The 15,414-nt window shown below is 42.4% G+C and overlaps 1 protein-coding gene across 3 annotated transcripts in view; it reads right to left on the reverse strand.

Moving 5' to 3' along the window:
• Positions 1-1,906: 1,906 nt before the first annotated feature.
• The window catches only part of DCAF1 (DDB1 and CUL4 associated factor 1), a 59,969-nt gene continuing 46,461 nt past the window's right edge, over positions 1,907-15,414 (reverse strand). For all 3 annotated transcript variants that reach the window (XM_084839673.1, XM_084839671.1, XM_084839672.1), the window contains 2 exons: positions 8,925-9,177; positions 1,907-2,878 (listed from right to left, as the gene is read on the reverse strand). In XM_084839673.1, the coding sequence (XP_084695799.1) occupies positions 2,820-2,878; positions 8,925-9,177 (312 nt within the window). In that variant the 3' untranslated portion in view covers positions 1,907-2,819. The remainder of the gene's footprint in view (positions 2,879-8,924; positions 9,178-15,414) is intronic.

Raw genomic sequence — 15,414 nt, forward strand, 5'->3', positions numbered from 1 at the left:
TACTGTAGCCAACTTTTAAACGCAAACATCATCTTTTTCTGTTTCAAAGTTTCTAAAATAAATGAAAAACAACACTTAGTTCAGCCATGAGTTTATATGAAACAGGAAAATCTGGGGACAAACAAAAATGTTCTGACAAACAAAATTGAGTATATCCCTAAGTGCAGGCAAAGTGATCCAGGGAAACAAGCAGAGCATAAAGCAAAGTAATGGTAACGGTATGATCCTTCTCAATTTTGAAAACCACTTACCTAAGAATCTTATGTACCTCATTTGAACTGGTATCCCTGCCATGTATGCATTATAAACTTGTTGTTTTCAAGGCCCACAACCATGAATAAGCCTGATTAGTTACAAAGGAGGGGGGAGATAGAAGGGGGTTAAAGTGTCCGTGGTTAGCTTGCAAGCAAGGCTTTTAAAAAATACAAATGTCTAAAGATTTTGTCTTGAAGCTGTGAGAGGGGGAAACCTACATCCATGAAGGCAGCTCTGTATTCTACAGCAGTCCTCATTGTACACAGGTTGCTGGCATTTTAATCAGCACAAAATACCTGCATATATTGACATCTAAATCCCATTTTAGCTGTAGTATCCAACCTGTCACCTTGAAGGTTGACTTTATTAAGATAAAATTGCAAATGTATCTGCAACAAGTATTTAAGACCCTCCAATTGTCTCTTAAACAATAGGATGTGTGGGGAGAAATCTGAAGCAGTTGGTTTCATACAGGAGTATCAACACCCAGAAACTGTCATTATGAGGAACCTTTATACATCATCAATTCTATGGGACATACGCAGAGCAGGACAGCTTGACCTCCAATTTTGTGACATGTCTGCCCTCCAAGTTTGGGAGACTTCTGTCTTAATTTTTATTACATTTTTCCTAATTCTATAAGCAGCATACTGATCATACATGCAATCTAAAGCTAATGGTGCACATTACGACTATGTAGCTCAAGTTTAAGTATTGTGAGCAAAAATGAGGGGCCAAAAGGGTACTAGCTTGAGCAAGCGTTTTTAAGAAGTCAGTCTATTCAAGTACATTCAGCTAAAATAAGCAGTTATACCCTCCTCTGTCCCACCCAAAACTTTAGTTCTCTAGCTCTGATTCTATTCAACAGAGCAAAGGCGTTCATTACTAGAGTCTACTGGAAAACACATTGGTATGTGAGAAGGTAATAAAGGAATAATTATGTTTACAGAAAGGAGGATAAATGTAGAAAATGTGTGTAGAGTTTAAAAACATTAAATGATACAGATGGGTTAAGGCCTCAAACTCATACTAAGTTTGAAAGTTTTTATTCCATAAAGCTGGTGTGGGCTAGTGGCCAAGGAGGTCCCCATATTATATTTCATTTCCTGCACAAACTCACAAGGTGGCCTTACACAAGCTGTTCTTCTTAGCCTGTGTCTGAAATGGGGGAGATAAATAGTGACCTACACTACAGGACTGTTGTAGAACTCTGCAAATGTTACGCCAAATGTGCGTAAAGGGTGGGATGAAGCCTGCAGGCTCAATTCCTCTCAAGGCACATTTATTTTACATAGCTGTAACATCTACACAGTCCTGTTTGGGTGCTACGGCCATATTTTAAGAAGCACCCTTAAAGTGAGGATGAGTACATTTTCACATGAACGTTATAGGAGTTGGGCCCCCTTTTTCCTTTCCCAGACTGTCTCTATCCATTGCATAGCAGTGTAGGAACAAGATCTGTATCATCCCTTTGAATGTTTCCCTTACAAAACTACTTAAAGCCGTTCAGTTACATTCATGTGAGCGCAGTCACAGTTCCTGTATGAATGATCCTGCCTTTGTCTCGTTCTGGGGCAAAGCAGCACAGAAGGGAGGTTGAAGGGCTTCAGACCTAGCAAAGGCAACAAATACATGCTACGGCAGCTCAGAGCTATGAACAGACAGGACTTGCATTTTATTTTATTTTTTTAATAAATACAATTTACATTAAAGAAAAAGGCCTTCAATTTGTAGTTTTCACACAGAGGGCAGAAGGGGGGTGGGGCAGAGATTAAAAATTTCAATCACAAAAAAGGTGGGATGGAGTGAGGAGCAGCTTACAGACTACAGTCCTTCATCTCCAGCAATAGCAGGTTCTGAACAGGAGCAAACCGGACCTTCAGTCTTGCACTGTGGCTACTACAGCAGGAACTTTCATAGGGCTTTTGACAGGACAAAAAGGCATCTGACAAAAAAAAATGAACATTTCACAGCAGGTAGCAACACCTCCATTAAAAAATTATATTCAAAATAAAAATCACTCATCACAGTTTTATAATCCATGATTCATTTTCCCCCACTCTTCTTTTTTCAGTAAAAATGCCCTTTTTGAACTTTTTTTTTCTCCCCCAGAAATTAATGGTGGCTAAATATTAGGATACAAATTCATACCCTCTTTATAACACCTGCCTGTTTTGTTTTTGTTTTTTTTAATCCTTTTTTGTTTTGTTTATTTCATATAAAACTATTTCTGTTCTTTAGGAAAGAACTTTATACAAAGAAAATATACTGTGAAATATCTTCAGAAGTCTCCATGGAGAGGAGAGTCACGTCTCAGCCTAAAAACCCAAAATAAAAAGGCAGAGAAAATAAATGCCAAACCCCTGGTCTCTTTGTAGGAAGGCTCTGGACATGCCAGGAGCACCTGCATCAGTCCACTGCAAGATCAGAAGGGCCGGAGTTCTTTAGATGTTCTCCCAAGAATTAGAATCTGAGAGGGTGCTCAGTATCGCATCCTGATTTGGTCTCCTGGCTTCTGAGACGGGAGCTTTCCTGCTGCCAACATCCTGTGGAGTGGCCTCTCCTCACTCATTCAGAGACAAGATTATGTCATCTTCCAAATCCAAATTATCTGAGCTGTCAGCTAGAAAGGGACAAATGGGTTATTTGAACAATGCAATGATTTAAATGCCAAAAAGATACCAAGCAGAGTAACCTGTTCAAGTCAAAGACCATAACTTTTAGCAGTAGCAACCAAAAGTCAAAGCCATCCCTTTTAGTGGCATGTCACCTAGGAACCTGAGGCAAACTGACACCAAAGTCTCCGATGTTGAAATAAACAGGACCGGTGGGGTTCCTCCATCACAAGCCAAGTGCAACTTTCCATCATAAACAAGATCACTTACCACCAGAGCAAGATGCCTTCATGACTTACTGAAAACACACCAGAGAAACAGTAGAGCAGCTCCAAAATCCTCTGTATTGGGAATAAAAGATGCAACTAGCACTAATACAGGGTGAGTTTCCAGAGACACACCATGGGCACAAGGTTTTGTTCCTATTAAGCTGAAGCATATAGTAGGTATTTATATGGAAAAGGTGGTACAATATCTTTCTCCTTTATCCCATCAGATTCCTTTACCTTATGCTACTGAGCATGCTCAAGTGCAACGGGGCACACTCAGCAGGACAAAATGAGGCTTGGTTCTTTTTCTGCCCATTATGTCATAGCTCTATTCAGAAGGTAGACAAGATAAATCTAAAGCCTGTACAAAAAGGTATCAGATTCTGTTCCACGTGTTACTGAGCACCCACATAAGTCCAAAATATAAAGATGGAAAGGCTACGGTTGTGTTTATTAAGGGAAATCTGCAGTACTGCAAAAAGTCTGCCGGGTTGGCAAGAAAAGAGCGTGCTTAGTCTATATTGCCCTGCCCATACTGCTATCAAAAAAAGTCATGTCCTGCTTGCAAGTTTCCTGTGGGCAGCTGGTTAGCCACTGTGTGAACAGCATGCTGAACTGGATGGACCCTTGGTCTGATCCAGCAGGGCTCATCTTTAAGCCAAAATGGCAGCAGGAGTCAGGTGATGTCATGCATGTGACTGTACTGTTATTGAACTCACCTGAGGAAAGAGGAGAAGGAGACTTTTTACCTCCCTATTTCAAGACAGTGCCATAGGTGAGATTATGCCTGCAGTTCAGGATGTAGAGGAGGTTTAGCTATTCTTTGTTTTGGAACTTGATATATGTTGTAGTTGGGTGGGATAGCTGCTACAGGAGAGGTTGATACATAAGCATACCTTAACTCATCCGAATTGTTTAAGTATGCCCAGCCTAACAGCATACGCAGGAAAGGGGGTAGTGAATTCTGATAGATACAAGAATTTGATGGTCTGGCCATCAGGGAATGTTACCCCATCAGAACTGTTTGCATGTGTCCAGCCTAATGAATTGTCAAATTTTGATCAAAAAACCAAAATGTGACATCCTGAATATCAGAAATGAGGTTACACTGGTACAGGTTTCAACTGTACAGGACCAACGTGATCAGGGGATTACTAGCAAGGAGACTAGACTGAGGCATGCTTTGCCACTTAACACCAGCTGTCCTTGGCACTCACAAACACCCTGCTGAAGTTAAACCCTATTTCTGCCTATTTCTATTATAGATTGCAACATTAATTTTGGGACTGCTTTTAATATCCAATAGAAATTTGAATGACTTTCCAAATGAGGGTTTTTCTTTCCTCTGGTTAGAATTTCACTCGAGGAGGAATGATCAAGTTTGGGATTAATGTGTTTTGGACATGAGGCTTTGGAGAATTGTCTTTTCTCTAAAGAGAGATTATCACCGATCTGTTTAACTGACCTTCAAATTGCAGGTCACAATAGAAGAGAGAATAAGGCCACTGAATTCCATTGTATGTTCGACAATACAATGACATCTGCATGCACCCTAAATGTCACAACTTTAACTTATATTAATTTAAAATGTCTCTTTGGGAAGTGTCAATATTTGAACCTATTTCTGTATGCTATCAATACCTGTCTCTGCTTTCTCACATCCCTCTCCTCCCTGAATGCCCAGTCAATGTCACATTTGTTCACACCCCTTCCTTCATGTACTTCCCCCATGTTTTTCTTGATGCTTCATAGCACTGTTCTTACATGAAAAGGTACTCAGAAGAGCAAAGATGGACAGAGACCTCCATTTTGCAAGCAGAAGTAACTGGCACCTGTCTTACTGAGATCAGCATGGTTAGTGATACAGGACAGGCAGCTACACAGAGTCTCATTTTCCTTAACAGAGCAGAGACAACAGAAGGTTGAAACTGGAGTTTTAAAAAATTGTGTATTGTGACATTGTGGACGGAAGCTGCCTAGAGCCTGTGACAGGAGGCAGGATAGACATGCAATAAAAATATTTATAACAAATAGCATCAGCCATTTTGTTCACTGGCATCACTGGCCTCTGCTGCAAGTGCAGGCTAATTTTTTTACCTGCAACCTGGTAAAAAAGCCCTTGCGTGGGCTTCTCTCTCCCCCGGTAATACACAACAACAATTACATAGCGACTTTTAAGGTGCAATTCATCTTTTAATTAGAACTATGCAACATGTCCTGGCAGGATCTGGACAAAATACCTACCACCATTAAGAACACAGTGGACTGACAGACAAATATACAAGAAAACCGCTGGACACCTGACAGGGTATTGCCCCCAGGTTCATGAGCCTGATTGCAGAGAAGCAGGGCTGCACTACAACAAAACAAGAGAAGAGCACAGATGAGTCTGCTAGCAAGATACCTGCAGCTCAGGATGAAAATGAAAAGCACTGGCCTGGGCCAGAGGGCCAGGTAATATGCCATCTCCAGGCAGTCTACCAGGGCCAACCCTACCATTAGGCAGAGGTAGGCAGCTGCCACAGGCTGGGAGGCAGAGAGCAGTGCAGAGGTGTTGGAGGATAGAGCTGCCTGCACCAAGTGTGGTGCCCTGTGCCACCTAAGCTACCCTGCTGCCCTTAGGCACGGTGGAGGATGTGGTCCCATTGCTGGTATTGAAGTAAGATTCAGCTGCCAGTCTGGATAGCTTTTGTATGTGGAATGGGGAGGGTGGGGGAAGACCATTTTGGCCTCTGCAAAAGGTCTTGGCCCAGTATTGCAGCTTACAAAAAAGATGGGGCAGACAGCTTGCCTCTGCTGAGATTAACAGCAAGAATTCCAGTGACTTCCAAGAACCTAGAAATTTCACCCTACACTTTTTTTTACTTCACTCCTCACCCCTATTTCTAAATTTACTCCACCTTCAAGGAGCTCCTCACCTCCAAAATGTAAAATTTAAGCATTTTACCTTATCAGAATGTAATAAACTGTTTTTGTTTGCTCTAATGTAATGAAGAATCTGCCTCTGAGAAAGTAAAGACTACCTTTCCCTCATACCCGAGCAACTGCTGCCTGTTTTGAGGCACAGGGAGAAAGATGCCAGGGCAGAGAGACTGGCTCCCATGCAAGGTGAGACCCGCCTCTCTTTTCGTCAAGCAATGAGTTCTGTACAAGTGAAGCACGCTATTCCCTGCAACATAAAGGTCCGCTCCACCCCACACCAAGACTTCAAAAGGGAAAAAAAGTCTTCTAACAGCTTTCTTCCTTTCCTTCCTATAAAGTCAACGGGCAATATCCAATGGCAGCCTACTTAGATTAGGCCCAGTCACTTCAATGGGTCTAATACTACCCCATGTCTCCCCATCACCTTAACTTTTATCAGGGCTTATCAGGCTTAACTGCTAGAATGTGATGTAATAATAAAAGAACCCCAACTCTGAGCATGTGCAGACTGCCTTCCGACAGCACTGAACAACAGCTATCTGCCCCCCCCCCCCCCCCAGCACACAAGAGCAGGGGGGAAAGGATTTCAGGGTAATTAGCATGGCTCTGATGGAGACTGAAATTCCACTTCTCTTGCCTGCAATTTGTACAGCTGGAACAAAGCCCATTCCCTATAGCAGGGATATGCAACCTTTTTGCCCCCAAGGGTTGGGGAGGGGGGGACACACATGTGCAGGCATACACAGACTTACCCACACTCCCCCACCCCACCTTAACCTTAACCTCAGAGCTCAGGGATGGGGAGGAATATCCCCCCCCGCCTGCCCAGTGAGACCAACTGGCACCTCCACCCGCAATTTAAACAGAGAAGCCTGCACGTGGGTCTGGTTCTCCCGGGCACTGTCTTCCTCATTTAAATCACACTGACAACTGCTTGGCAGGCTGCTGGAATGGCAACTGGGCAGGGGAACTGGACATGCAGGGGTGGCTCTCCTAGTGTGTCCTCTTCTGCAGCACAGCTACAATCCCAACAGCCTGCCAAACAGTCATGCCCATGCACCCTCCTCTCCAGCACTACCTCAGCAGCACAGCGGCATGGGGTTGGCACGGGGGAACCATGGGCACCTGCCAAATGGGCATATGGGGGGCCTTGGGGGACCACAGGTTACCCGTACATGCCCTCGAGCATAAAAACCCATCCCAGGATTTTCTCCACATACCCCATCCAGCCACTTTTCAACTACCTACCCTTTTCCACAACTTTTATCCGTCTTCCCAACCCCCATCCCGTTTTTGACCTTCAACGAGGCAGAGTTTTCAGAGACAGATCTGTAGTAGGTCACTTGGATGGAGACATTAGAAAAGGCAAGGGATACAAAAGCAAGGGACTCTAGCACTGGTCAGCTGTAGCAACAGTGGATTCCCAAATGTAGCTTTGGGAACTGTCCATACTTGGGGAGGGCCGGGCAATAAAGCTATGAGCCAGCCATGTGTGTTGCTTGAGCACGCTGCTTTTACACGTCTTAATTGAGTACCTTCTTACATTCATGCATCTGTGTGCCTGACTCTGCAAAGCCAATGAAAGGCAGGCAGGATGGGGATCGTGTTGGCTTAATTCAACTTGCTGCTACAATGCTGAGCAGAGCTTGGACTGCGGAATTATTGCAGTCTGAGCCCATGGCACAAATACCTGAAAATAGGTCCCACTAACCTATTCACAATTACACAAGAGTTTGAAAAACTACACCAGCCTTTCCCAAGCTGTGGCCCTCCAGACGTTTTCACTCCCATCAGCCCCAGCCAGCATGGCCAATAGTCAGGAATGATGGGTGTTGTCCAAAACATCTGGAGGAGCCCAAGTTGAGGAAGGTTGCTGTAAGCTCTCCTATACTTCCATTGCTCCAGTATCTCAGCAATTCTCATCCACCAATGATTTACACTTGATACTCTCTGGAGACAAGGATCAATCAGTACTACTGCTTTGTGACTGGGAAACTATGGGTTGTATCCAATGTTAAGTCTTCTTAGAGCAGACCTACTGAAATGAATGGAAGTTAGGTTAGTTATGACTAACTTAAGTCCCATTCATTTCAATGGGTCTATAAGTAGGATTAACATTGGATACAACCCTATGGGCAGCTCCACAATTGATGTGGCAAACCTGTTTTACTATGGATCACCATTATTATCTTCCAACATATAAAGTATGGACCACAAATACACATTTTCAAACTCCCACATACATATGCCTGGGAACCCTCACCAAGTGCACATGGGTTTTTAAAAGCATGTTTATATGTTGCAAACACTTTGCTGTGGGTAACAACCATATATATGCAACAATTAGTTTTGCCATATAAGTTGTGGAATTGCCCTAAATGAGTTTGTTAAATTTAGGGGCCAGGAGAAGGAGGAATGACATTTCCTCACTTCTTCGTGCAGTGCTTTCACCACTGTTAACCTTATGGGACTACAGAACTTTAGGGAACCTCTTTTTAAAAACAAAACCTGTGGTTCTCCAAAACTAAATGAGACTGAAACATGTAACCCTGTGTCTTCAGAGATGGGTTAGTGTCAGCAGTGTCCATGGAAATAAGACTGCTAGCTCAGAATAATCCCATATTAGTGCAAGCTGAAAACTGAAGGCAGAGGCCCCGCATCCAAGCCACCTGGAAGGGAAATTGCTTCCTTTTCTTATTAAGAGTATCAAAAGGGCAGGGGACAGAAGAAAAGTTGGCACACTGGAATCTAGAAAGAGGCCCAGACCAAAACACACTTTTGTAACATTGATGGGGTCTTAAAACACTAGTTGCATCCTGAATTGATCCAAGTGTTACTTTCTAGAGGTCATATGTATACTTACTATCACCAAGGATCAGCTCAACTTCCTCATCTGCGTCAGAATCTTCATCCTCTCCTTCATCCCCCTCTTCAAGCAGATTGGCCAATTCCTCATCATCAGAAGGTGAGAAGTCATTTTCTCCATCTTCACCTGCATTCTCATTGTTCTCCTCTTCCTCCAAATCGGCCTCCAACAGCTGGTCGGTGTCCAGCTCATCAAGGTCATCTGTGTCATCTTCATCCTCATCATCATCTTCTTCCTGTTCTTCCTCCTCCTGAAGAGATATTACAAAAGCTCTGTTAGAACTAACAAAATCTGAATGGGCTGATGGGCAATGTACCAGAGATAAATGTGCTGCTTTTTCACACCTTCCAAGCAATGTATATTCAGATTAGCGCCCTGCAGACTTCTTATCCATACAGGTAATACTGAAAAAGGCCAAATCACAATATATTCCCAAAGACATGGGTTAGAGCCAGGCTAAGTTAGTTGAACGTAGGTCTCACTGAAAGCCATGGGACAAGTTAATTATGACTTAGGCAAGATCTACACTACCGCTTTATAGCAGTATTGAAGTGCACTGATAACTGTTGGGGCACATTACACATTCGATATACTGCCTTTGTAGTGTTATTTCCTGCTTTCTATTCCACATTATCCAAAATACCACAACAAATGCCACTGTGTGTCCTACGAGGTATAAATGCACAAGAGGGATATAGCGTTACCATGATGGGATTGTAATGCTACGTGACAGGTGTAGATCTGGCCTTAGTTCTGACCGAAAGCAAAGAGACTTAAGCTCAACTAACTTAATTTGGATCCAACTCACTATCACAGGCTCCACTGTTAGTGGTTAGACATCCACAGAATTCTACATGAACAATTAAATGGGCACCGATAATTTGGTCAAGCAGTCCATTGGCAACTGACTTTGGTTACTGGCTAGCATCAGAGGGTCTTAATGTAAGGGGTTTCTCTATTCAGTATCACCTTGAACTAGTTAGTTCGATATTTTAAAAGCTTTATTTGCAACACAGAAGATTTTCAACAACGAACATAACACGGCGCAAAGTTAAACTATGGAGTTCGCTACCACAGGATGTACTGATAGCCACCAATTTGGATGGCTTTAAAAGGAGGTTAGACAAATTCCTGGAGGAGAAGGCTATCAATGGCTACTGGTCTTGATGGCTATGTGCTACCTCCAGTACCAGAGGCAGTGAGCCTATGTACACCAGTTGCTGGGGAACTTGGGCAAGAGGGTGCTGTTGCACTCATGCCCTGCTTGTGGGTCCCTGGTCGACAGCTGGTTGGCCACTGTGTGAACAGAATGCTGCACTAGATGGACCCTTGGTCTGATCCAACGTGGCTCTTCTTATGTTCTTACGTTCTTAATCTTAAACAGGTTTTCAATCCCATTCAAGCTGAAACAATAGGTAGGCTTTGTGAATGGGAGGGTTATCAGAATGTGGATTTTGTGAAGATCTCAATTATGTCCTAATAGGAAGGTAAGGTAAGTCTCATAAATATCACTAGAGATACATACGCTTACACATTCCTCATGCTTCCTATTTCAAGTACAAAGTTCCCATCGAGAAGAAAAACCAATAATCCACATACACACACACAACTGAATTCCACACTTTGCTAAGATAAGTTGCTAATAGAGAAAAGGGCTTCCCTACCTAGGTTCTCACTACCACCTCTTCTGAACAAGGTAATTACTGCTTTTTAGAATAACTATGAAGAAACAATCTGAACTGTCATTTCTCCGTTCACCACCTGCATACAGACACACACACAAAGCTGAAGTGATGAGTATTACGCTCGCCAGACAAATGTCATACCCCGAGCACAATTCAGTGATGTAAAATGAGTGGCAACTCATGATATTCTATTAGTCCTTTCGGATTTATTTATGACAACTATCCAAATCTCACAAGCTTTTGACAAATTTACAGAGTTTACAAATTACTCAGCAAAACACTTCCTGATCTGGATAAGAATTTTCTAGATATGCTCTGTGGAAGATCAACTGGCTAAGATTTTCATGGGCTAACAGAAAAGCAAGCTCAACTTCCCATTGAGTAATATCCTGTCCTGGGTCTTCAAGAACACAAGAATCAGGAATTGCATTTGCAAAGAAAAGCATGTGGGAAATGCATATCTCCTAATATTATTACATTCTTGTATTTTGCTTCTCTATAACTGACCTTATCATAATGCACAAAACGTTTTAGTCCTTATGTCTCAGGATAGGTTAAGGAGGACACCTATCTGGAAGAAAAACTGATGTGACAGTTTCAGTTACAGGTCACTTCAAACCTTAACTCACAGAGAGGAAAACAGCAGCTTTGGATCAACCAGCAACCAATAAAACTCTGTAGCTTAGTGCACCTGCTAAGTGCTCAAAGCATTTCATACAGACATACACAATTTTAGAATGTATCTGAGTAAGTTCGTAGCATAAAAAAGCTAGGAATGGCCACTGTCAATACTACTTCAACGAAAAGCTACTTGAAAAACCCATATAATCCTTGGAATCAAATCTGAAGGAAGAGCTAGGAATATTGTATTTAGCCTCCAGATTCTTTACTCTTCACTTAAATAAAATTGCATTTAAAATTCATTTGTTTAGACCACGTTTGTTGGTCTACAGCACAATTGTTACTTCTCTGTTCTTTAACACCTGCACCAAGTGTTAAGTGGCAGTCTAGACATTCGCCAACAGAAATTTAATTTTCTAAAGGCGCAATCCTATGGCTGCTAGTCAGGGGCTAGACAGCCATAGGATAGGTCGGTTCCCAGGAACCGACCCCACACCCCCTCTCGCGCTGCCTCGTAGGCAGCGCGGATCAGCCCTGTGTTCCATGCTCGTAAGAGCAGCGTGGAGCAGTGAAAACAGGGCCTTCTTGGGGGTGGGGCGGGGCAGGGAAGTCAGAAATCTGGTACAACACATCCTATATGTCATCCGGCCGCCGCTTCCCATGCTCCAAGGTCCCGTAGCTAGACAGCCGAAATCAGCTGTCTCGCCGCAAAAGCAGGGCTGGGGGAGTGACGAGGAGATCTGCTCCTCATCACTCCTCCCACTCTGCACTGGATAGGCGGTCGCCCCTGGGGTCGGAGGCGACCGTCAATCTTGACAGGATTACTCCCTCAGTTTCAAAGCTCTTTCAAACTGGAGGGATAATTTCAAGCAGTCATCTAGGATGTTCTTTTTTAACTATGAAGAATTGCCCACAGTCATATTACTACTATAGCCTTGATTATTACAGCAACATAGTATCTATTAAGTCAGCTAAAGAGTTTCTCTGCCCAAACACCTCCTCCAAAATATCAATCTGGTTTTCAGGAATGGGTCATTCCATTGCAAATCATTATAGCACCTTACAGACATGGGGGGGGAGTGGGGAAAATTTGGCATCAAGTGTACATGAGAATATCATAATGAAATGTGCTTGGTGGATTGGTCACTAACAAGTGAATCAATTACTTGGTCTATTTGCACACAGGGATAACGGGTGAGGAAATACCTGAAAATTTTGAATCTTCCTAAATGTTTGGCCATCAGTTAACTCCTCTCTTGCTAATTTTGTCACACACTTCTCTACATTTTTGAAAGAAATCCTGGGCTTCAAAATGAGCCCTTAGCAACTGTTTAAAATACAGTACACATCATTCTATGGCCAAAAAAACCACTCCCACCAAGTACACATTTGACAGAAAATAAGATCTTAATCAACTTTTTGGAGAGGCATGGCTCAGCCCCTGGTGACAGGAACATTAAACTTTTTGGGCTGTAGATATATTTCAACATGTGTAATGGCTCTGCAAAATTTCAAAAAAGTCTATACAACCCTCAGGTGCCAGATTTTGTTGATTTGGCATGGAAGGACTCAAATATCAACTCTGTTGCTACCCTAACAGCTTCTTTTATCCTAATTATAAAGGAACTCCCTCCCTCGTCCACCATGGTCTTAAATTATTCTTTAAAGTCTGAAACCATACCCCTTTTACTAGCTATTCTTTTCTGCAGACAAGTTAAACTGTCTTTCTGACAATGTGACTCTTGTTCTAGCTATAAAGCATCCTTTCCACTCTTTAGTAGTGGAGTCTCTGGAGAACATTGTATATTTATATCCCAGGACATTCCATTTCTGACGTTAAGGTCACTACTCTCTAACAAAAATATATTTAAGTGGGAGTTTGGTTGCTGAACTGGGGTTCACCAGCATATATGATACAAGTTCTCCTGACTTGAATTGTGACCTATGTTGGCTAAACCCATACAATCACTCTCTCACATGTAGTTGTTGTGCAAATGGAGGCACAGCCTGCAAGTGCAGCATGTGCTTGTCCCATCAATATCAAATCTCATTCTTTTGAGAGATACTTCTTTTGACTGACTCATGCACAGCATTCTCTGCTTTCAAGATGTACTGATTGATTTCGAGGGCCATTTCACATATTATGCAGAAGCAAAGCAAGATTTGTCAATGCGTGTACAACTTTACAGTGAGCTAAAGCTAAACCCCCTGCTAAGTGACACATGTATTTGGAAACACCTGCTTGTCACATTCATGCTTTACTTTTTTAGGAATATACTTTAAAAGTATCTTAGGAGTGCACCTAAGAAATGTAATATGAAACTAAATGATCTCACCATGCAAACAATTCCTCCCTTCGCTGAACATGTACATGTGTGTGCTATGTGTGTGTACACATAATTATATACACACACTCATCTTCACTGGCCACTCCATGCACCTGATAAATATACACTCACTTATGAAATCTCATACCACAGTACGTTTGTTAGCCAAAGATTCCTTTGTGAATTTTGCTGTAAGTCTATATATCCACATATGTGCCTATGTGTACACACACACACACACACACACACACAGAGATATTGGCATTCTCATAAATGGAAAAATGTGTTTTTACTGAATAGCTCATATATTCCAATCTACAGTAAATTAATTCTATCTCCTCTGAAAATGTGTCACCTTTTGCTTAACAATAGTTTATATTCATTTTAACTGCTGCTTGCCAAATCCTTACCTGTTCCCTCTGTGAACTGTACGACTGTTAATTGCCTAGTACTGGAAAGCATTCTCGTTACTCCATATTTCCTTTCCAAACCATGGGCAGGACCCAATTATGCCCTTGCGCTGGTGGCCAGGTCTGCTGGTCCCAGCGCGTGCACAGCCCCTAACAATGGCGGCTGTGACGCAGAACTTCTGGGGGCAAGCCCTGAAACAAGCGTAAACACTTGTTTCTGGAAAGGACAGGTTATGTCCCTTCCAGAAACTCCTGTTTAGGGGCTCACCCCTGGAAGCGCCACATCGTGGCCGCCAGCAGTAGGAGCTGCGCACATGCCAGCAGGGCCGGCTGCCCATGCAAATGCACAATTGGATCCTGCCCCTTATTCCTAATCCCTTCCTTGTCCCACCCGAGTTCATTTGCTTCTTTCATAGTATGGACTCCAGGAAAAAAACCCTCTGTAGCAGACACAGTTTGCTTTTACCTTCAGGGTTCAACCCACAAGTACATGCAAACTCCTCATAGGTCATCCACGGTATCATTTGTATATTAGTGATCTGACTAGGCATATTAGCACACAGAAGGCAAGATTCTTACCATAGGCTTCTATGCAGACCCAGAAGACATGGACAGATGGAATACACGTAACACAGCAAACAATTTGTCATAGATGCCAAATTGGAGTGAAGAGATAAAACACAGTTATTGCCATTCTACAGCTCTAGCCAGCTAAAACAGTAACTACTTATTATCTACTGTAACTACTAAGGTTTCAACACCATCCCTAAATTGTATTTTACATATATTCTGTTTATGTTCAATATGTAACAACACATTGCCTTTATCCTGTGCAAGAGATTTAGGGAGTGACATAGCTCAGTGATGGAGCACAAGCGTTGCATGCAGAAGGTCCCAGGTTCAAATCCCTGCTACCTCCAGCTAAAAGGGGACCAGGCAGCAGGTGATGTGAGACATCTTTCTGCCTGGCACCCTTGGGAACCTCTGCCAAGTAATACTGGGCTAGATGGACAAAGAGGTTGACCTGGTATAAGGCAGCTTCCTATCTTCCTGGATAAGGCCACGTTTGCTTTAAGTCCAAGCTTTTATCACAAAACAAAATGCTATGAATAACACTAATAATAAATAAATTAGTAATAAATCAACTAATGTGAATTGCTACATTTATCAAAACTCATAATTTCACTTATGATCAATGTATTGGGTATGCCTATATACTGATTTTTTGCTACAGAGTAAATCTGTACAGTTTTAAAGCAAATAGTAGTTAATTGCATGTATGGAGTACACAAAGTACACCACAAAGATCTGGTCCTTAAAGATTAGTATTTTGGCTTCAGTACTTAATTGTGAATTGCTTGCCTGGACACTCTCACTGGTCTCTAGAAACTAAATAGGTGGAGAGAAAGACTTGAACTCAGCTGAACATGTCTCACATATAAAA

The sequence above is a fragment of the Heloderma suspectum genome, chromosome 2 (assembly GCF_057233095.1).
Source record: "Heloderma suspectum isolate Gila_16-S chromosome 2, 16-S_ref, whole genome shotgun sequence".
Classification (NCBI taxonomy): Eukaryota; Metazoa; Chordata; class Lepidosauria; order Squamata; family Helodermatidae; genus Heloderma; species Heloderma suspectum.